The sequence below is a fragment of the Schistocerca nitens genome, chromosome 11 (assembly GCF_023898315.1).
Source record: "Schistocerca nitens isolate TAMUIC-IGC-003100 chromosome 11, iqSchNite1.1, whole genome shotgun sequence".
Lineage (NCBI taxonomy): Eukaryota > Metazoa > Arthropoda > Insecta > Orthoptera > Acrididae > Schistocerca > Schistocerca nitens.
Genome location: NC_064624.1, coordinates 49174532 through 49196994, shown reverse-complemented (window position 1 = coordinate 49196994; position 22463 = coordinate 49174532). Strand labels below are relative to the sequence as shown.

Sequence of the window (22463 nt, the reverse complement as noted above, 5' to 3'; positions counted from 1 at the left end):
TTTATGCATGTCTAAAGGGTGATTATACAGATATGCTCATTGTTTTTGGGGATTTTACATTTATAGATTTAATGAATGGTGTGATTTGTTTTATTTAAAACATTTTACATAAACTGTGTACGTGAAAATTGATATTTGAAATTATTAGGTTTTGAGAGTCGTTATGTTCAATACTCATATGTATTGTATCAATTTTGGGATTAACTGAAGATACTGCAGTTACTGTTTGATTAGTTTAGTGGTAATTAGGAGTGTTTTGGGTTACTAGAGGTTATTTTATATTACTTGCCTGTGCATTAAAAATAAACCAAACATGTCTACTGAAGATAAGCATGTTTGTGAGGCAGCAGTTGAAAGGAAAGGGATAGGACAGGAAGACAGAGATGATTCAGGAATCAGTGATTATGGATTGTCATTAGAAAGCCCATTAGCACGTTCAACTAGTTACCCCGAGACACCGGGACAAACGACGAGAGATAAGCCAGTTTCAGAGGGTGCGGATATACGGTCGATGTTAGCAGACTGGCTAAAGGAAACCAAGGCAACATTAGAGAAAGGTTTACAAGAAACGAGAGAATCATTAAAGGAAGATTTACAAGAAACTAGAGAAAGGGAAGAAATATTCTGCAAATCATTAAAGGAAGATTTTCAAGAAACCAAAGAACGCTTAGGAAAGTCATTTAAGGAAACTATAGCACAAGAGATCAAAACATTGCAAATGAAGATAGAATATAATCTGAAGAAGGAAATGCAGGAGTTACAAGAATGATTGAAGATGAACATCAACGAGACAGAGAGTAAGCTACAGAAGAGTATAGACCAAGTCCAGGGAGATGTGGAGAAGATGGAAGGAACGTTAACAAGAAAGATAGAAGACGATATTGAAGAAACTAAAGCCGAATTAGGAGAAAGGATCACCGAAGTGGAAACAAATTGCAATCATCGAATCGCCGAGGTGACACAGATGCAGAAACAATGCAATGATGTGGTTAAGGGGATAGGAGATAGGCAAAACCAACTGGCTGTCAATCTGAGAAATGCTATAGCCGTGCAACGAGAAGTGGATAACAAGAGGGTTGCAATGGAGGTCAGGCAATTACAACAGGGAGTGCAACAATTGGAGAGCAAGACAGAAGAAATTCATAAACGAATTAGCAATGCCACTTTAACCATTGGGGAAGGTAGAGGCGTTACCTTGATGAGCAGTGATAATCGGTACGTCCAAAATAATACAGGGCAGAAATTTAAACTGAAAGGAGGGTTGCACCCAATGATATTTATGAAATGGTTAAAAGGAGTTTTCCCAGCACATTTTAAAGATGCAGACAAGATTCAATTTGCAATAGATAGGATGGAAGGTGAGGCCTTCACTTGGGGAGTCAGGAAGAAGGAAGGGACTACTAGTTATGATCAGTTTGAAGGGGAATTCTTGAAGAAATACTGGTCCAAAAGTCATCAGTGTGCAGCACTTGAGGACCTACTACATCGCAAGTCACTTAATACATGGAGAGGAATGTTGAGAGAGTTTGCCGAACATTTGTGGGAATTGAACGAGACCTTGGAACAACCCCTGAGTGATGACATAATGATATCAGCGATAAAAAGAAGATTGAGCTGGAGAATGCAAGAAAACTTTTTTGGAAGCTTGATTAAAGATAAAGGTACTTTAATGGAAGTATTGGGGCAATTAGAAGCTATTTGTGCACAGGGAAATGACCAAATGCATGGTCAGAACCAAGATGGAAATAATTACCATGAAAGTCACTTTAATGGCCCACCAAATTACAGTGGTAGAGGTGGGGGTAATGGACATAGGAACCATGGCAATGGTCGACAGTTTCATCACAATCATGGGAGAGATGATGACGATAATGACAGGAATTATGAGAGAAGAGATGATAGACAAAGGGATCAAGAGATACAAATTGAAGAAAGTAAGGTGTAGGGAGCCAGCAACTCTTTTGCTGGTATACCAAGTGGCGACTGGTACATTTCCAGCTGGGTGAGACTTTATTTCTTATTTCAAGTTTCACTCCTCTGCCATCTTTATCTATCCTTAGGTTAAGAAAGTTAGTGTAGTAGTTAGGATTGGTAGTGGTCATCCAAGTAATTCAGTCAGGAACCATGGAGCATATTTATAGTTGACTTAAAATAAGAATAAGTAGTTACTGTTGATGTAGTGTGTGAGGTGTTAAAGAATCAATAAGTTAAAAGCTCAGTTTAGTGTCAGTATATTACAAAATTATTAGTGCCAGAAGTAATAAAATGAGAACCAGATAAGAAAGCTAATGTTTACAAAATGCCGTGGGAAGCTAATTGGTCAAACAAGAATTTGTGTAATCTTATAGAGTTGTTTTATGAGGCATGAAAAGGTCAAGGAATTGTAAGAAAATTGAAGTAATGTATCAGCTTATAATTAAGATGATCGTATAAAGAAACAAATACATGAGGAGATAGTTGCTCGAATAAATGATGTGAAATATGATGAATGGAGAGGCTAAGGAGCCTGGAGTAGTATTTTTATGTAGTTATTGCAGTGAATATGGAGGGTTGATGTAGTTTGAAGATGTATATTTATTTGCAGTTGAAGTTGCTGTTAAGTTGAGGGAGCTATATGTAATGAAGTGTATTGAGTATGAGATGTTTGAAGTATTGAAGTATATGGAGGATTGATGTGGGTTGAAAATATATATTTATTTGCAGCTAAAGGTGCTGTTAAGTTGAGGGAGTTATATGTAATGAAATTATGGAATATGAGATGTTTGAAGTATTGAAGTATGTCATTTAGCACATGAGCAACATCTGTTTGCAAGTTATTTGTAGGTATACATGTTTATCTGAAGTATGCTGAATAAAACAGAAAGTGTAACTCATGAGTAGTGAGTAATTCATGTATCCAATTAGCTATCAAAGTCAAGTATGGTTGTACTTACATCAAGCTTTAGAAGCAGAATTCTGGCACTGTGTAATGAATAATAAATATCTATATAGCAGATCTGAATTAATGTCAATGTAACAGGAAATACTGTACCTCTCATCTGAGCATTAGTGATAACAAGTCACATATGACAGTATAAATGTTTGGCAAAATGAAATGAACAGTAATTAAAAATTTTTCATTGTGTGGCCACATTAGTTATTGTGTTGCAAATAGTTATGTAAGACATACTTAATGGTATAATGGAGCATTTCATATTATGGAATCTGTAGAGGTATGAGGGATTGTAAAATAATTGCATAAGTCAAGGAGTAAATGCTATATTTAGTTTTGATATTCAATTTCGCTTGTGTTAAAAACTCAAATGAATAAGTTGTGAATTTCTTCCTTAACTTTAATGCGTGTTGGCCAAGTGAGTTATAAGTTAGAGTGATAGTAGTATGGACGGCAGGAACCCCGCTGAAAGGACAGCATACCAAAGGGGTAGCTGGCATTCAACTAGTTTGTTTTCTTGTCTTTGCTGTAGCAAGTTATAACAAATATGTAGTTAATGAGTCGTACAAACCTTTGAAAGTGAAGATTTTTGGTAATTGAATGTAAGATAAGTTTATAAAAATATTTATCATGCTATGTTAATTAAGATAGATTGATGTTGTGTGTTACATTCAATATGGACTATAGAGGATTATTGCTGCTTGATAAAAAATTGTGATTTGGACAATGCCATGTTTATGAGATGTAATAATCTTTTGTAGAATATTATTGTGGAGGCAGCCCACTACTGGAGTCGAGGGATTATTTGGTGAATTGATTTCATTAATTATTTACACTGTATGTTTTGTTCAGGTGTAATAATGTCTAATTTCTTTGCCGATTCTTTTACACCAGAGGCTCCAAAGAAGTTTTTGAGGGTGGGGATGTAAGGGGTCCATAGCCCCTTACTATAAATTTGCACTCGGCACAGGTCGATAGGGCAAACAATTGATTGTGTCGTGTTGCGAGAGCGAGTGTGGAGTTGAGAGTGTGCCATGTTGCGGGTAGAGGTGTGTGGAGGCCAGTTGTTGAAAGGCAATGCTTTAACAGTAAAGGGAGTTGCCATCGTTGTGGTTTAACCCCTTTGTACTAGAATAATACCGGGAAAGTGAAGAAGTATAATTACGGAAGTGGTCAGTGACATTTCTAGTGCCCATATTTTGGTTTCGCATCTACCGCGCCGGCATCTCCTTGGATTGCAGTGATGGATTAGCGTGTGACGATAATGGAAAATGAAGAAGCCTGTGCTGAGATTAGCCGTAATTAGATATATATGACGAAGGCAGTGGCTGTCTCCTCCTTTTTGTGTTTTTGAGACGAATATATGAGGTGTGGCTAGAAAAAAAACGGACTAGTACTGGTGAAACAATAAAACGAATGCAATATGGCTGAAAGTCGCGTGGCCTGTCACGTGACTCTCGCTCCGCTTACTGCTCGAGTTTCATCTGCCTCCTGGACTCAGTCTGCCCGTGGCGTCTGTTTTAAGTAGTTGACGTTTTGTCTGTGCGTCGGAAAATGTTGAGTGTACAGAAAGAACAGCGTGTTAACATCAAATTTTGTTTCAAACTAGGAAAATCTGCAAGTGAAACGTTTGTAATGTTACAACAAGTGTACGGCGATGATTGTTTATCGCGAACACAAGTGTTTGAGTGGTTTAAACGATTTGAAGATGGCCGCGAAGACACCAGTGATGACACTCGCACTGGCAGACCTTTGTCAGCAAAAACTGATGCAAACATTGAAAAAATCGGTACACTTGTTCGACAAGATCGCCGTTTAACAATCAGAGCAGTGTCTGAGTTAACAGGAGTTGACAAGGAAAGTGTTAGGCAGATTCTTCATGAAAGTTTCAACATGAACAAAGTGTGTTCAAAAATGGTTCCAAAGTGTCTCACAATTGAACAGAAGGAACGCCGAAGAATGATTTGTTCTGACATCCTGGAAAACATTGAAAGTGATCCCACCTTCTTACAAAATGTTATTACTTGCGATGAATCATGGTTTTTTACTTACGATCCCAAAACTAAACGCTAATCGATGCATTGGAAAACTCCTGGTTCTCCACGACAAAAAAAAGCACGAATGTCAAAAACGAAATTCAAGGCAATGATGATTGTTTTTTTTGACATCAAAGGGATTGTGCACACTGATTGGGTACCAGAGGGACAAACAGTGAATCAGCATTACTACATTAGCGTCCTGGCTACCCTACGTGAGCGAGTACGGAGAAAACGGAACGATTTGTGGAGAAAAAAGTCATGGATCCTTCACCAAGACAATGCCCCAGCTCACAGTGCGTTGTCAGTGAAGACGTTTTTGGCAAAACATAACATTCCCATTTTAGATCATCCACCCTACTCACCTGATTTCGCCCCCTGTGACTTTTTTCTTTTCCCTAAAGTCAAGACAGCTTTGAAAGGAACTAGATTTGAGACTGTTGAAACAGTAAAAGAAAAAGCGACGGAAGTAATGTATGGACTAACTGAAAATGATCTGCAGCATTGCTATGAACAGTGGAAAAATCGTATGGAGCGGTGTAGCAACCGAGGAGGAGAGTACATTGAAGGAGATAACATGAAATTGTAAATAAATGTTTTTTCCAGCATCAGTCCGGTTTTTTTCTAGCCGCACCTCGTAGGTTCGTAATTAGTGAAACTGTGTTGGTGTTTTTCTTGTTACCAGACATTTCATTATTACAGTATTGAGAAGGACGTACTGGGAAGTAACAACTCCCATAGCAGTCAATTCCGATTGCCAGCCCCATTAGGTACACGGTCACATTAATAATAATTATTGGGCTGCTATTCGATCAGATCAGGTTGGGATAAATAAACGGAGGTGTTACAATATGTTAAGAAACTCTGGAGCAAATAAATGTTATGATATTGGTCTGTAATACGCAGGCACATTCCTTTACTATTCTTATATACAGAAGCCACCAGAACTTTTTCCCAGACACCTGGGTCTTTGCACTAGGTGAGAGATTTGCAGTAAATGCAAGCTAATTAAGAGGTCAATGCTGCAGAGTACTCTCTGGATAAATGCTTTCAGATTCTGTCTGGACATGGCAACTATTTTGTTTTCAACTCTTCGAGTTGCTTCTCTACTCCAGGGATCCTATTCCTATGTCCCCAATACATGAGTGTGTGACAATGAGATAACAATGTCTGTATGATCCTCCTGCACAAACTTGAAAACTCAGTACAGAGAGGGGTTAGTGATCATCATCTGCTTTCCTCCAAAGGTATACCAGGCTGGTAAATGACTGCCTGTATAGATATCTCTGACCCAATGATATTATGTAGAACCAGAAAAGTCTCATGTTCTTTGTAAAATCAGTTGCTCATGTATGATTGTGGTAGTTGTATGCTTGAAACACATATCTTTTTACAAACACATGAATTTCCATTAACTATTGCCGGTCACCACTGTACATACTTTTTTTGAACTGAGAGTACAACTGTGCTTCCTCAGCATTTTCTAATTTTGTTATTAAACTAAGGGGGTTTTTTCTGTCTGCAATCCAGTTACTCACCACATACTTATTCATTGTGTAATTTAGAGTCCATTTAATGTTTGCCCATATTCCTATATGTAAATCATATTGGAAGTAAATGACATTCACTCATTGCCTAAATGGGATGGTGACAACTACTTCCCTGCTCTTTCTAGCAAATTTATTCTCCTACACTTCTTTAAGGATCCATTAAATCCATTTACCATTGTTGATTTGCTGGCATCATGATCACTAACCCCTCTATGCACTAATACCATCTATAAGGACATGCTTGTTCATAGTTACAAGGTCTAAAGTATTTCAATTTTGTGTGGGCTGTCGAAGTAGCAGCTTACAACAGTTTTCAGACAACTGTTCAAAAGTACTTCACAAGACTGCCTGTCCATACCACTTGCAATGTATGCACAGACATCTTAGTCTCTACTCAGTAGGTTAGGATCACCTTTTTCTGCACTACTTTGTGTAGATTTTTCTTGAATTATTCTGTAACTGTCACAGCAGTATAACATGGTGAATAAAAACATCCAATGCTGGTGTTCACATACACAGACCCATCAAGGAAACTGCTCATTAAAACAGGAAATCATAGCTTGAGTCTTGCTACCAATTATCATATAACTTCGCCAATGCTATCTCATGTAATTCTGATTTGTGCTTATAATGTAAAGAAGCAATTCTACAAACACATAAGCTAAACTGTTTCACCAGCTCAAAGGTAATATTTAAATCCACATGGGGTAAAATGTAACAAAATATTCTATTTTACCTGTTTCCTCGTTTCCAACCTGGAGCATACTGTAATACTGTAACTCTTGTCATCTTTATCCTAAAATAAAAACAGGACTGCTAAAGTGAACACACTCACAATTGAGAACCATCTCATTTTCACCACAACTCAGCAATGATTAATTCCATGCAGTCATATAAATTCTAAAATTACCTCTTCCTTCGCACCCTCCTCCAACTCTTCTTTTACATTCATGCTGATTGGGTATACTTGGGCCTGTGGCAAAAATAACAAACTGTAATAAAAACAATTTTGTCAAAACAAAAATTTTGTGAAAAACTGACATACTGAGCCTGTGGCTGTATACAAAGTATAGGTTGATTCTTACACATAAGATTACAGCAACCATCCACTTTTTATAAAATGGTTCAAATGGCTCTGAGCACTATGGGACTTAACTGCTGTGGTCATCAGTCCCTTAGAACTTAGAACAACTTAAACATAACTAACCTAAGGACATCACACACATCAATGCCCGAGGCAGGATTCGAACCTGCGACTGTATCGGCCACACGGTTCCGGACTGTAGCGCCTATAGCCACTCCAGCCAGCTCACTTTTTATAATGCTATTTATTCACTTAAGTAGCACAATTACCGATTTCAAACCGATTGGTCGATCTTCATACGGCTAGTTCACTTTTTACATTACATTTTGAGTTTTGTTTCCCCATCTGACAAAACTTCTTTGGAGTGGTAACGCCCTACAACCGAAACAATATGTGAGACAGTGTCTTTTTAATCGTAATTGTGCCTCACGATAATTTTAAGTGACGTAAACAAATTGTCATTAAATGGAAGATTTTTTGGTTACTTACAATGAAGAAATCATGTCATTGCGTTCCACTGAAGGTTGTTTAATATCTTGCAACATCGATAACTGTATAATGCATTTTTTTGTGAATATATATGCACAGAATGTAATGCACCACTTGCACAGAAGTTTTGTCATGTGGATGTATGCATACAAAGATGACGATATTACATCCATAACAATGCCAAAGTCTTCCACTCTCAGAGATATTTCATTATGTACTTGCATATGGTGGATATTTACAAATTGCTAATGTTACATTACTTACTACTTACATTGAAAGAGAACTGATTACAATGAAAATAAACAAATGGAGCAGTCAGTTATAAAGTGTTACTGCAGTGATATTATGTAAATATTATGGTATACATCGGAACAAAGTTAATGAGAAGGGCGAGACCTACATAAATAAATGTTACAACTATGGACACATTATTGCATACACTGAAAGCAGTAAATGGGTTCGGATGGATGTGCATATATAAATATTGCAAATATTTTAAAAATGGACCTTTATTTATTTATTTACTTTTTTTGTACTTTAAATTGGAAAGCAGGTGAATGAAATTTTGAAGAAAGACAGCATTGGCTAACTCTGTTTGTTCATAGAGGAGATTTTGTGGTGATTTGCTTTCATATGCATATAATTCAATCTCCTCAAGCAAATGGAATGTCATGGGGTGACCTTTCCTCACCTTTCATTTATTTACTGCTAAAAGTTGGTTCTGAGTACTAAATACTGGTTTTCCTTTTCAAATGGCATTCTTGAGCTTCCATGCATGCACATTCACTTACTGAATCACTTACGCAGTTTCTACAGTATACCTTAATACAATTTTCACTGTGTCTGAAGCCAGTTAAATCAATCTGTGCACTCTCATTCTCTATTAATTACTTAACTGCTCATTGGGGGCAAGATTTACAGAGACTTGCTCTGTCTAACTGAAGGCAGCTCCACAAATCAGTGCACCGGTTTACTTTATTAAATTATCTGCATGCACTTTGAAGTGTATTTTAAAACTTTCCTTTTTCTAGTGGTTCGAAGGCAGCTATAAATTCCTCCGTCTTCCAGTATAGCTATTCAGTTTTAACCTTTGAGATGAGTTATGCAACTGTCTTGTCTTAAAGAGACATCTGTTTCCAAATAAGTATTTGGTCATTTCTTGAAGCATTTTCTTTAGTTGCAGTTTGTGAAGGTGGAAATTTTGAATCTAAAATCTAAGAACTGGTGTCAGACACAGCTTTTGTCTTTAACTATTGCCTTATTTAAATTATCACTGAACTAAGGTGTGTAATGTTTTAAATTTTAAAAGTTCAGAGTGTTGTTTGTAAACCTGTTAATGTATCTGATTTAGTTATTTTTCTTAAATAAATAGGTTTTAATAAACAATGGTGACTCATGTGAAGCCCAATCCATCCAGTATTTCCACTTAATTTCCCCTTTTCCTGCTGTATGTTTGGTTGGTAACAGAGGATGGTTATTTTCCTGGAAGTAAAGGGGGAAGGTAACCTCATACTGTCATTCACAATGATATATGTGTGTGTGTGGGAAGGTAACCTCATACTGTCATTCACAATGATATGTGTGTGTGTGTGTGTGTGTGTGTGTGTGTGTGTGTGTGTGTGTGTGTGTGTGTGTACCCACTGCTGAACATGAGATCCCATGACTGTCCCAGTTTGTCCTTATTGAAGAAGCAACGGTTAATCTACAAATTTAAAGTGCATCAGTTTCCATGTAAGGGCAGTGTTGCCAAACTTGAGGCTCGTCTGCATGCCAGTGTGGACAACTGCTTGGTGATTAGTACCAACTGCACCGTGGAGGTATATGTTGCACTAGCTGACTGAGCTCCGGGCATGACAACCTTGTGTCAGAATGTAGAGTGTTTAGGAAATAGTCAACCCCACCGTAAGCAAAGACACACAATTCAGGCACAATTGATCCATTGGGATAATCACTTATGTGGTATTCCAAAATGTAATCTCTATTCTAAGCCAGTTATATTGGCTCTGCAGTTACAGGGGTAGGTGCATGACTTGCAACATGGGGTCAGTCACCTTGATTTAAGAAAATTAAGAGCAATAGGTGGTGAACAAGATTCTCCCACCAACAAATAACTCCTGGAAGTAGTAGCAATGCCACAGACACCTCTCAGGACCAGAATGGAATTCATTTGGGAAATTACCTTACCAAATAATGTTACTGCTTGAAGCTATAATGGAACTTTCAATTTAGAATTTAAAGACAGGTGAAATCCATTCTGTGGATCATGGTCAAATTTACATTTCATGCTGACACTTTGGCCATCTCCAATAATGTTGTTCTTCAGGCATTGTACCCCGTGTTAAGCTGTGTTTTCAGTCGAATTTTACACAAAAGTGCTACAATGAGGGAGTTGTGGAAATCAATTATTGGGCTGACATTGTCATCTCATATTAAGAGGCTGCTCAAGCATAAACATTTTTGGCTAGTGCAGTTTCCTCATGAACCTTTTCCTAGGTACATAGATGAATGCATATGGCTATTCCATCCTTGGAATTGCAAGTAACAGAGATACAAATACTCAATAATATATTACAGAAAATGCAGCCACACAACCGTTTATTGATCACCTTCGCTAATAAATGCAGATCTTTTACTGAATTAGAGGCTTTCGTGTCCGCCATTGAAACCTGAGTTTCGCAGACCAGCAGTGATGGGGGCTTAAGTGTCATTATCAGGATGGGGATCGAGATTCCAGGCAATTTAAAAGGGGACCACCCATACGGAACAAGCGTAGGATGTGTTTCCAGTGTAACAAAGAGGGGTATTTGGTATGGCAATGTCAGGTTCCATGGAAATAGAATCAAAGAGCTGACATCACAAGGAATGGAAGAGGCATGGTAGTGCTCTACTGCCGAAGTGCTGTGTCTGTGCCAAGTCCGAGGTAGGGGAACCCCTGCCTTACCTTTGGGCACAACTTAACCAGGAACCAGTGTGCACCCTCCTCAACCTGGCAGTTCAGTTTCTCATTTAGATTATCTATGGTATTTGGAGTTCTGCCATATCTGTGAATTGTCTCATTTGCATCTGTCCTCCCAATGTTGAGCTCTCACTGGGCAGATGTAGCCGCTGATTAGCAAAACTGAGTATTGGAAAATTTTCTTGGCCTGTGAAGTGGACAGTAATTATAAATCTTTCAGTGAACTTAATTTTGGAATGTGTTTTTGTAAGTGGTAGTGTGTTGGTGTTAGATTGTCAAGGCAGGGTTGTTTATTTTTAATTTAACCGAGCTGAAAAATTCACATTGTGCTCCTGTCTGGTTGCCACAGGAATTCGTAATGTGTTACTGCAATGTTCACAATTTGAGCTCTGTCACCTTGGTCCAGTAGAGGTGAAGCAGGTACTGGAAGCTCTTGATTGTTTACCGTAGGTGTTGACTAACAGATTGGACATCACCAATAAAATCCAGTACAAGATTCGCCTTACAAATGACATTCCAGAGAGGCAGGATCTTTACAGGCTCTCTCCATTAAAGACGAAATGTATATGTGCTTTAATTAATAACATGTTGTTCGATGAAGTCATCAGGCCCTCAACCTCAGCCTATGCTTCTGCCATATTCTCAGTATCTACGGGCAGCAGTTGGGTGCTTCATCCAGTTGTGGGTTATCATGCAGTTAATGAGAAGGTAGTTTTGGAATCTGTGCCACTTACCAAACTGCATAATTCCTTTACTTGGTTCAGTTGGGATCAGTATCATGTTAACAGATGATTCCAAGCATATCACTGCCTTCTGTGCAGACTGGAAACTCTACGATTTTAACAGGGTGCCCTTTGGTTGCCATTATGTCTTGCCTTCTAGATTTTGTTATTGGTGATTTCACGTTCCAGTGTGTCTGTATTTAGCTAGATGGAATGGTAATTTACAGTTCTAGTCTGTCTCAACACTTGCAACATCTTGAGGCAGCCCTGGTTTATCAGAGGGAGGTAGGACTTACTGTGAAACCATCTAAAATGACACTGGCACATAGGTTTCATTATTGGGACATCTTAGTTGACTCTTATTGCATTAGAATTGACCAGGAGCAAACTAGTAATTTGCGAAAAATTCCAGCTCCTAGAAATAAGAAAGGTGTGGCACACTTCATAGGCATGACGATTCTTTTTCGAAATTTTGTGCCCAATTTTACCTTCACGATTTAAGAAATTTCAAATGGGATGAAAGTCATCCGGAATCTTCTGAAGTGATTCAGGTGGCACTTAGCAACCCACTAGTGTTAGCCATACCCAATTTTGAGCTCCTGTTCCTCTTGCAGACAGACACCTAACTATTTTGGATTAGAAAGTGGCAGGTGTCCTCCTGCAGGAACAGAATGGGAGAGGAGGTGTTGCGGGTTGATGCCCTATAACCTATGCATCTTGGAAATTTTCATCTGCGGGGATGGAGTATTCTATGTATGAATGGAAAGCCTTGGTGGTTTTGTTTGCCCTTGAGAAATTGAGAATTTATTTGGAACACCAGGAATTTTGTTTTGAGCTCTTAGTTAGGTTTTGGCTCATTATTTCCTTAACACCCTCTTAGACAATCATTTGGGCATTTATAAAACTGCTGTCAAGGTCAGACCACACATCACTGGTCTTCCCAGTGTATGGAAGCCCAGAGGTTGGTGGGGGCCACCAAGGTCATTCAATATGTCACCTTGTCCTCCCTGTATAAGGATGTCCAGAGGTTGGTGGGGGAGTGAGAGCAATAAGTGAGCTGATATCAACCCCAATTCCCTCATGGGGCTTTTAGAGTCTACCCATTAGGAATGCCTGATGCATAAATTTCTTAATGGTTATATAGGTCTGCTTCCTCATGTGTGTGGGGGTATTAGGCACCTATTAGTTATCATGGACGACTTTTCTCGTTTTTTTGACTCATTCCAAGCAGAGGAGTGACCATCCTGGTAGCTATCCATCATGTGTTATGAATTTTTTTCTATTTACAGGCCACCCAGGATGCTTGTTAGCTTTTGTTTCCCAGCTATTCATGACATTCTGCACTAACAATTCACAGCAAGGTTCAGACGAAGTGGGACAAGTCAGTACCATGGCTCAATTTTGTCTTTTACACTGCACAACTCAAGTCCCTGGAGGCTACTCCAGTATCCCTTATGCTAGCACATCTGGCCAATTCTCCTCTTGTCAACCTGTGGTCAATCAATTACTTGCTTCCAGAACAAGTCACCCTAGCAGTAACACAGCACAACTGGAGCTAGGCTGGGTAAATACTAAAATTGCACATTACAAGCTAGCCATCTGCTACAATCAGGGACTAAATGATTGAGTGTAAAGGTTGGGGACAGAGTGCAAGTTTGAAACTAATATTGCTCAAAAATGGGAGTTGGGGCACTAGCAAGATAGCTCCTCAGTACTTTGGACCCTGTGAGATTGTCAGGGTGGTGAGCCTGGCAAACCTTCTGGTTCTGAATTTACACAAAAGTAATGCATCATGCATGCACATTACACACTCGAAGGAGAGTCAGATGTAAAGGGCTCCTGAGTGGTAGGGAAGGGGGAATTTGGTTTGGTGGGGGAGGTTGAGCCATGGTGCACACCCTCTTTGAATTACAGCCCAATGTGTCAGGCAGATGTCACTTCTCACAGCTCTGAGCTCATGGTGCCAGTGGGCATTGTGGAGCCAAACGGTGTGGAGGAACAGCAGTGGATCTCACAGACAGTTGGTGTCTTAAAGGTGTACTGGAGGGTGAACCATGCAGGGCTCATGGGCAGCATGCGCTTTTTGGCTGAACTTTATGCGCCACTTTATCACCATCACTACAAAACAAAAAAACAATCTTCTTTCAATAATGGTAACTGCCATAGTCTGATCAGCCCCAACATTATCATCACTCATCTAAAAGCTGGTATGTCCACCTCTGGCACAGGTAACGGAGGGGAGACATTGTAGCATGGAAGCAATGAGGCCTTGGTAGATAACTGGATGACATTGGCACCATATCTGTACACTCAGGTCACCTGATTCCCATAAATTCTGAAAGGGGGAATGATCTCTGAAGTTACGTTAAATCACATCCCAAATGTGTTCGACCAGGTTCACAGCTCGTGAGTTGGGTGGCCATCACATCAATTGGAACTCACCACTGTGTTCCTCAAACCATTCTATCACACTCATGGCCTTGTGAAATGATGCATTATTTTGATGAAAAATGACACTGCCAGTGGGAAATATGATCGACATGAAGGGGTGGACCTAACACGAACCATGGACCTTGCCACTGGTAGGGAGGCTTGTGTGCCTCAGCAATAGAGAGAGCCATTCGTTAGGTGCAACCCCAATGGAGGGGTGTCTGTTGAGGGGCTAGATGAATGTGTGGTCCCTGAAAAGGGGCAGCAGTCTTTGCAGTAGTTGCAGGGGCAACAGTCAGGATGAATGACTGATCTGACCTTGTAACATTAACCAAAGAACCCTGCTGTGCTGGTGCTGTGGACAAATGAAAGCAAGGGGAAACTATGGCCATAATTTTTGCTTACGTGATGCAGCTTTAATGTGTGGTTAAATCATGATGGCATCCTCTTGGGTAAAATATTCCAGAGGTAAAATAGTCCCCCATTCAGATCTCCGGGTGGGGGTAACTCAGGACCATGTCATTATCAGGAGAAAGAAAACTGGCATTCTACGGATTGGAAAGTGAAACGTCAGATCCCTTAATCAGGAAGGTAGATTTAAAAATGGAAATGGATGTGTTAAAGCTAGATATAGTGGGAATTAGTGAAGTTCGATGACATGAGGAACAAGACTTCTGGTCAGATGAATACAGAATTACATATACAAAATCAAATAGGGGTAATGGAGGAGTAGGATTAATAATGAATAAAAATAGGAGCACAGGTAAGCTACTACAAACAGCATAGTGAACACATTGTTGTAGCCAAGATACACACAAAGCCAACACCTACCATAGTAGTACAAGTTTATATGCCAACTAGCTCCACCGATGAAGAGATTGAAAAAAGGAATGATGAGATGAAAGAAATTATTCAGATAGTGAAGGGAGACGAAAGTTTAATAGTGATGGGGGAGTGGAATTCAATATTAGGAAGAGAGGAGGAGGAGCAGGAGGAGGAGGAGGAGGAGGAGGAAGAGGAATAAAAGGAAAAGTAGTATGTGAATATGGGTAAGGAATGAAAGAGGAAGCTGTCTGGTAGAATTCTGCACAGAGCATAACTTCATCACAAAATATGTGCTCAAAAGTATCCGTACACGCCCAAAAACATACTTTTTCATATTAGGTGCATTGTGCTACCACCTACTGATATTGTGAGAGCACAATCTGGCACTCTGTGGAACTCATCGACTTCGAACGTGGTCAGGTGATTGAGGGTCACTTGTGTCACACATCTGTATGTGAGATTTCCACACTCCTGAACATCCCTAGGTCCACTGTTTCCGACGTGATTGTGAAGTGAAAACGCGAAGAGACACTTGCAGCACTGAAGCATACAGGCCAATCTCGTCTGTTGACTGACAGATACCGCTAACAGTTGAAGATAGTCGTAATGTGTAATAGGCAGACATCTGTCCAGATCTGAAGGAAATGCAAAAAGGTAGGACTTTTAAGAGATGGGATCTGGATAAACTGAAAGAATCAGAGGCTGTAGAGAGTTTCAGAGAGCATTAGGGAACCACTAACAAAAACCTGAGAAAGAGATACAGTAGATGAGTAAAGGGTAGCTTTGAGAGATGGAATAGTAAAGGCAGCAGAGGATCAAGTAGGTCAAAAGATGAGGCTAGTAGAAATCCTTGGGTAACAGAATAGATTTTGAATTTAATAGATGAAAGGAGAAAATATAATAATGCAGTAAATGAAGCAAGCAAAAAGGACTACAAATGTCTCAAAAATGAGATTGACTGGAAGTGCAAAATGGCTAAGCAGGGATGGTTATAGGACAAATTTAAGGATGTAGTGGCATACATGACTAGGGGTTGGATGGATACAGCCTACTGGAATACTGAAGAGACCTTTGGAGAAAAGAGAACCACCTGTAATAATACCAAGAGCTCTGATGGGAAACCAGTTCCAAGCAAAGAAGGGAAGGCAAAAAGGTGAAAGGAGTTTATAGAAGGTCCATACAAGGGTGATGTACTTGTGGGCAATATTATGGAAATGGAAGATGACGTAGACAAGGATGAAATGGGAGATACGATACTACATGAAGAGTTTGACAGTGCTGAAAGACCTAAGTTGAAACAAGGCCCTGGGAGTAGACAACATCCACTGAAACTACCGACAGCCTTGACAAAACTCTGCCATCTGGTGAGCAAGATGTATGAGAAAGGCGAAATACCCTCAGACTTCATGAAGAATATAATAGTTGCAATCCCAAAGAAATCAAGTGTTGACAGGTGTGAAAATTACCAAACTATCAGTTTAATAAGTCACAGCTGTACAATACTAACATGAATGCTTTATAGACGAATGGAAAAACTGTTAGAAGCCGACCTCATGGAAGATTAGTTTGGATTCCGTAAAGATGTTGGAACATGTGAGGCAATACTGACCCTACAACTTATCTAGAAGACAGATTAAAGAAAGGCAAACCTACATTGGTAGCATTTGTAGACTCAGAGAAAGCTTTTGACAATATTGACTGGAATACTCTCTCTGAAATTCTGAAGGTGGCAGTTGTCAAATACGGGGAGTGAAAAGCTATTTACAATTTGTACAGAAACCAGATGGCAGTTATAGAAGTGAAGTACTGAAAGAGAAGCAGTGGTTGGGAAGGGAGTGAGACAGAGTTTAACCTTTCCCCAATGTTATTCAATCTGTATACTGAGCAACCAATAAAGGAAACAAAAAAAAAAAAAAAAAAAAATTCTGAGTAGGTATTATAATCCACGGAGAAGAAATAAAAACTTTGAGGTTTGCCAACGACATTGAAATTCTGTCAGACACAGCAAAGGACCTGGAACAGCAGCTGAGCGGAATGGACAGTGCCTTCAAAGGGGGATATAAAAGCAAAACAATGATAATGGAATGTAGTGTAATTAAATCAGGTGACGACGACAGTATTAGATTAGGAAATAAGCCACTTAAGGTAGCAAATGAGTTTTGCTATTTGGGGATCAAAATAACTGATGATTGAAGTAGAGAGTACATACAATGTAGAGTGGCAATGGCAAGGAAAGCGTTTCTGAAGAAGAGAAATTTGTTAACATCGAGTATAGATTTAAGTGTCAAGAAGTCGTTTCTGAAAGTATTTGTATGGAGTGTATCCACATATGGGAGTGAAAAATGGACGATAAATAGTTTAGACAAGAAGAGAACAGAAGCTTTCGAAACATGGTTCTAGAGAGGAATGCTGTAGATTCGATGGGTATATCATGTAACAAATGAGGAGATACTGAATAGAATTGGGGAGAAGAGCAATTTGTAGCACAACTTGACCAGAAGGAGGGGTTTGTTTGTAGGACACATTCTGAGGCATCAAGGGATCATCGATTTAGTATTGGAGGGAAGTGTTGAGGGTAAAAACAAAGATGGAGACCAAGGCATGAATACTAAACAGATTCAGGAGGATGTGGGTTGCAGTAATTACTCTAAGACGATGAAGCTTGCACAGGATAGAGTAGCATGGAGAGCTGCATCAATCCAGTCTTGGGACTGAGGTTAACAACAACAGAAGGGGTTGGATGTGCTTTGCAACCTGTTTACAATACTCCTTTTCTGAAAGGGCCCTGCACGAGCTCCATTGGATCATGGGTGCCCACATGGATGTTTCCCAGAGTATAATGGAGGCCCCACCACTACAGCACTGAAGGAGCTGTTCCCCTTGTGGGTGACAGAAATGCACCCTCCCAAATACATGATGAAGGTATCAGGATTTGCCAGACCATGCAGTGCTCTACCATTGTGCAAACATCCAGTGCAAATTGTTACATGCGTATTTCAGTTGTAGTTGTCAATGTCATGGCATTAACACTGGCACATTGGTGAGTCATCAACTGCACAGATTCATCATTCGAAGTGTTTGCAGCATTGTGCATTCAAACACACTTGTACTCTGTCCATGATTAATATCTGATGTTAGTTACCCCACAGTTTGCTGCCTGTCTTGTTTTACCAATATGCCCAGCCTATAATGTCTACCATCTGTCATGAAGGGTACTTGCCCAACCCCAGTGTCTGGACATGATGTCACCTTTGTTTCACGCTGTGTTGAAGGCAACTGCCACAGCACTCTTCAAACACCAAACAAGCTGTGCAGCTTCCAAAATGCTCATCCCAAGCCACCAGGCCATCAAAATCTGCTCTAGGTCAGACTCGGACAGATTGTGTGCAGTCCCTATTTTACACCCTGTCAGCATGCTCACTGATACTCCATTCACTGCACATGTCTGACTAGAAGACAAGGTGGTGCTATTGCCTGGATGAGTTTATATTGATAGCAAATCCGTGGTCATGTTTTGGCTGATGTGTATATGGATTTAGTATTACAACTTCCAAATGGATGCTGGGCAATGCCAAGGGAACCATTCCACAACATTCAAGGCAATTTTCAAATGCAGCAATTTATTGCAAGGGTGTACCAGAAATTAATGCCTCCAAAATTTTGATTCTGTTCTTAATATCAGTTGTCATGCACATTACTCTGTTGATGTTACCATTTTGCTGATGCAATATGCAGCAGCCTCCTGCTGTAGGGTTTGAACTGCAGTGTGTAACATGCGTGTGTATGATTTAACCATGTCAGCACATGAGAAAACCCTCAGAAAACAGAGAAAAAATTCAAATAGTTCATCCACATGTGGAGCACCCTCTCCTTCAGCAGGACAATGCCAGACCATACACAACTTTTTTTGCACCTGAAACAGTCTGACGTCTGATTCATTATTATTAATCATCTTCCATAGTGAGCCAATTTGAGGCAATGAATTTTCAAATGTTTCCAAAATCTAAAGAACACCTTCAAAGACTTCACTTTGATAGTGATGAATTTGTGTGAGCAGAGGTGAGGATGTGGGTCTGCCAACAAAGTCAAACATTCTACAGTGATGACACCAACAGCCTGGTGTCTCATTAGGAGAAAAGTGTCCAGTGCCATGGTGACTATGTTTGAAATAAATTTTAAATAAATATGTAAACACAAAGAATAAAGACGTAAAATGTCAATAAAGTCTGTTTTAATTAAAATTCTTCAAAAATTTTCAAATAAAAATTGTGTGCCAGTACTTTCCAGCGTGTGCTAATGCCAAAAATATACATCAATTAAAAATTAAGCTATAATTAACAGGCACAGAAGGCGGCTTTCAACTAATATAATATGAACATGCATCTCTTAAGGTCACAGGGAAGTTCAGTCCATCAACTAACACAGAACATAGTGTATGAGAAGTTTTCTTGTAGGTAGAAGTTACATTACGGGCACCATTTGGATTTTTTTGGTTAACATTAGGCTGTGCTACTGGTCAATTTGTTACCGCATACTTTACTTGGTCAATGACTATTCAAGTTGCTTTTCATTCACATGACGTGTGTTGTGCATACATATCATTCTGTATGCCAAACCATTATTATGTCAGCAGTCAAAGCCAAAGCCTGAACTATGTTGGGTCTAACCACTCTTTTACCGTATTTCATACAATTTGGTGTATATACTTTCCTACCATTTCCTCACAGTGATAGTTTTGGATTATTGTTGTGATACTGCTTGTCGAATGAATTGCAAGCTGATCACATAGTTTGTACAAACTATAATGAAGCACTTACATATATTCAAATGCAAATGCTGCATTAATGCTATCACAGTACTTCTGCAGTTGCACTCTAGATGGATGTTGAAACAGATTTTTTCAGCACAGACAGTACACAAGTAGTTTGTGTGATTATGTAAGGACCTTCAATTCTGGTTGGCACAATAAAAATACTAGTGGCACCAAGTGAAATTGTTTGCCTGCTGAGTACCCTACAAATGGTTGCACTGTATTGGATTTTAAGTGACATGTATATGTAAGATAATTTTCCACCAGTAAGTGTAACATTCTGGCAGTTTCACAAACAATGAGTAACAACATGCAGCAAACACAGAAAGTGGTTATGAACAAACCTGTCAGTATTTAATGTGTAGCCCCATGGCTTCATAGATACTTTACTGCCAACATAAAAATTCATTCTGCACCTATGGGCTGTGTAACTGTTTAAGCTTCCATGTGATTTGTCTGAAATTTAACTTTACTGCTGACAGTTCCACTTACACTTTGTTCACATATTCGAAGTCAACACCTAATGTTAAGAGTACTACAGAATTTACTTCTCAGATTAGTGACCATGTGAATGTCACTTCAAAATTATTTACAAATAATTTATTTTATACCATCAATAAATAAATTACAACTCTCATTCCATACCACAATACACTGCAATAATGCATTAACTGCAGCCATACCATTTATAAATTTAATGGCACTGCTAACATTTACAATAGTCAGTTATTCTTAAGTTGCTCATTAAGGTTGTCATTTAAAAGAAGCACATCGGAGCAGAATATACCCACTTTATCAGCATAATTTGGTTGTGCATCAAAAAAAGTTTTCCATGTTTACTGAACATTAAATTTAAACTCTTGCTCAATTCTATGTGAGGATTTAATACAAGGATTATTTCAATGCACTGTGCAAAACGCCATATTTAAGACAAAGTTCACCAGTTATTTTTAGTAAATGGAATTACTCATGTTTCCAGCTGTATGATATCAATTGTATGCATTCACACACCATACTGCTCACAGAAATAAATGAAACACTTAAGAAATACAAGTAAACCACTTACCATGAAGCATAACTCAGTTTGTACTTCATCTGTTCCCTCTTGTTTTATCCACATAGTTGGCGCCTGGTCCATGGCTTCAATTCTACAGTCTGAAAAGAAAAAAAAAAGCATTCAGATAAGAACAGCTGTAGGTCTACTCAGTTTCCATTGTTACCATGTGGTATAGCTCTAATGCAGTATTTTCACTCGCCTGCTGGGTACAGTAAGAGGGTGATTACACAGGAAACAGATTCAAAGTGGTTAAGGAAAGGAATTTTCCTTGATATAAACTCATTCACATTTCTCAGGTCATGAAGAGTGAGAACAATCATAAAATAATATGCGCTGGAAACAGAGAATTTACAGAATGAGATTTTCACTCTGCAGCGGAGTTTGCGCTGATATGAAACTTCCTGGCAGATAAAAAAACTGTGTGCCCTACCGAGACTCGAACTCGGGACCTTTGCCTTTCGCGGGCAAGTGCTCTACCATCTGAGCTACCGAAGCACGACTCACGCCCGGTCCTCACAGCTTTACTTCTGCCAGTATCTCGTCTCCTACCTTCCAAACTTTACAGAAGCTCTCCTGCGAACCATGCAGAACTAGCACTCCTGAAAGAAAGGATATTGCGGAGACACGGCTTAGCCACAGCCTGGGGGATGTTTCCAGAATGAGATTTTCACTCTGCAGCGGAGTTTGCGCTGATATGAAACTTCCTGGCAGGATGTTAGACGAATTACAGTTAATTTGTACCTTGTATTTCGCCAGTTCGTAAATAACGTTACAGTACTCTTCTACAGAACTCCATTAAAACCCACACGCTACAACAAACTGTATTTACACATGATTTGACGAATAGTAACGACACTAGTGATCAAAGCACAATGAAAACTAACAAAATGCAACAGAACTACAGCATTTCCTTTCATGCGAACATACTCGATCCATGAAATGATGTAACTGTAGGCACTTGAAAAATGTTTACGTCAGCCCTAAAATCTGGAGCCGCTAAATGTCTACATCACAATAAATTAACATCACAATCATTATTACAGGTAAGTAAGTCAACATAACCGCACTAACATTGTGAATGGTTGAACTTCACTGTCCGCCTTTTCTCGTCAGATGATGGCGGAGATTACTGCATAAACAAACTGCTCCTGACAACACTTCACAATCTCAGCCGTTTCTTTTACGAAGTTAAAGGTAGCGATTTTACCGGACACACCAAAAAACAAGTACAAATAACTCAAGTATGTGGCTGTTATGAAGATAACCTGAAAAAATTACAACATTCACACACCATCACCAAGTACACCATAGGTGATGTGATCACTATTAAATACAGAACAAAATCTCATTCTTATGTACCCATAAAAAAAATAATAAAAAGAACAGCAGCCTCAAACATAGCTATTACAGCGTCATCACAACATATCGCGAACTATTACACTCATCAGATGCAACTGTTATTGTGATAGAATGAATTTACTTCCCGAAACAATTTTCTTCGCTTATTCTTGTTTACGGTATATAAGCGCTCATAAATTACCTTGAGAATGTCACACACATTTTCCCGCCAAA

General features: G+C 39.2%; 1 protein-coding gene across 1 annotated transcript in view; it reads right to left on the bottom strand.

Annotated features, from left to right (window-relative positions):
• The window catches only part of LOC126213040 (zinc finger protein 708-like), a 119799-nt gene extending 97819 nt beyond the window's left edge, over window positions 1-21980 (bottom strand). Inside the window, exons 1-4 of the mRNA XM_049940613.1 lie at window positions 21963-21980; window positions 20901-20989; window positions 7429-7491; window positions 7255-7314 (exon numbers count right to left, since the gene is read on the bottom strand). Coding sequence (XP_049796570.1) covers window positions 7255-7314; window positions 7429-7491; window positions 20901-20972 — 195 coding nt within the window. The 5' untranslated portion in view covers window positions 20973-20989; window positions 21963-21980. The remainder of the gene's footprint in view (window positions 1-7254; window positions 7315-7428; window positions 7492-20900; window positions 20990-21962) is intronic.
• Window positions 21981-22463: the final 483 nt, after the last annotated feature.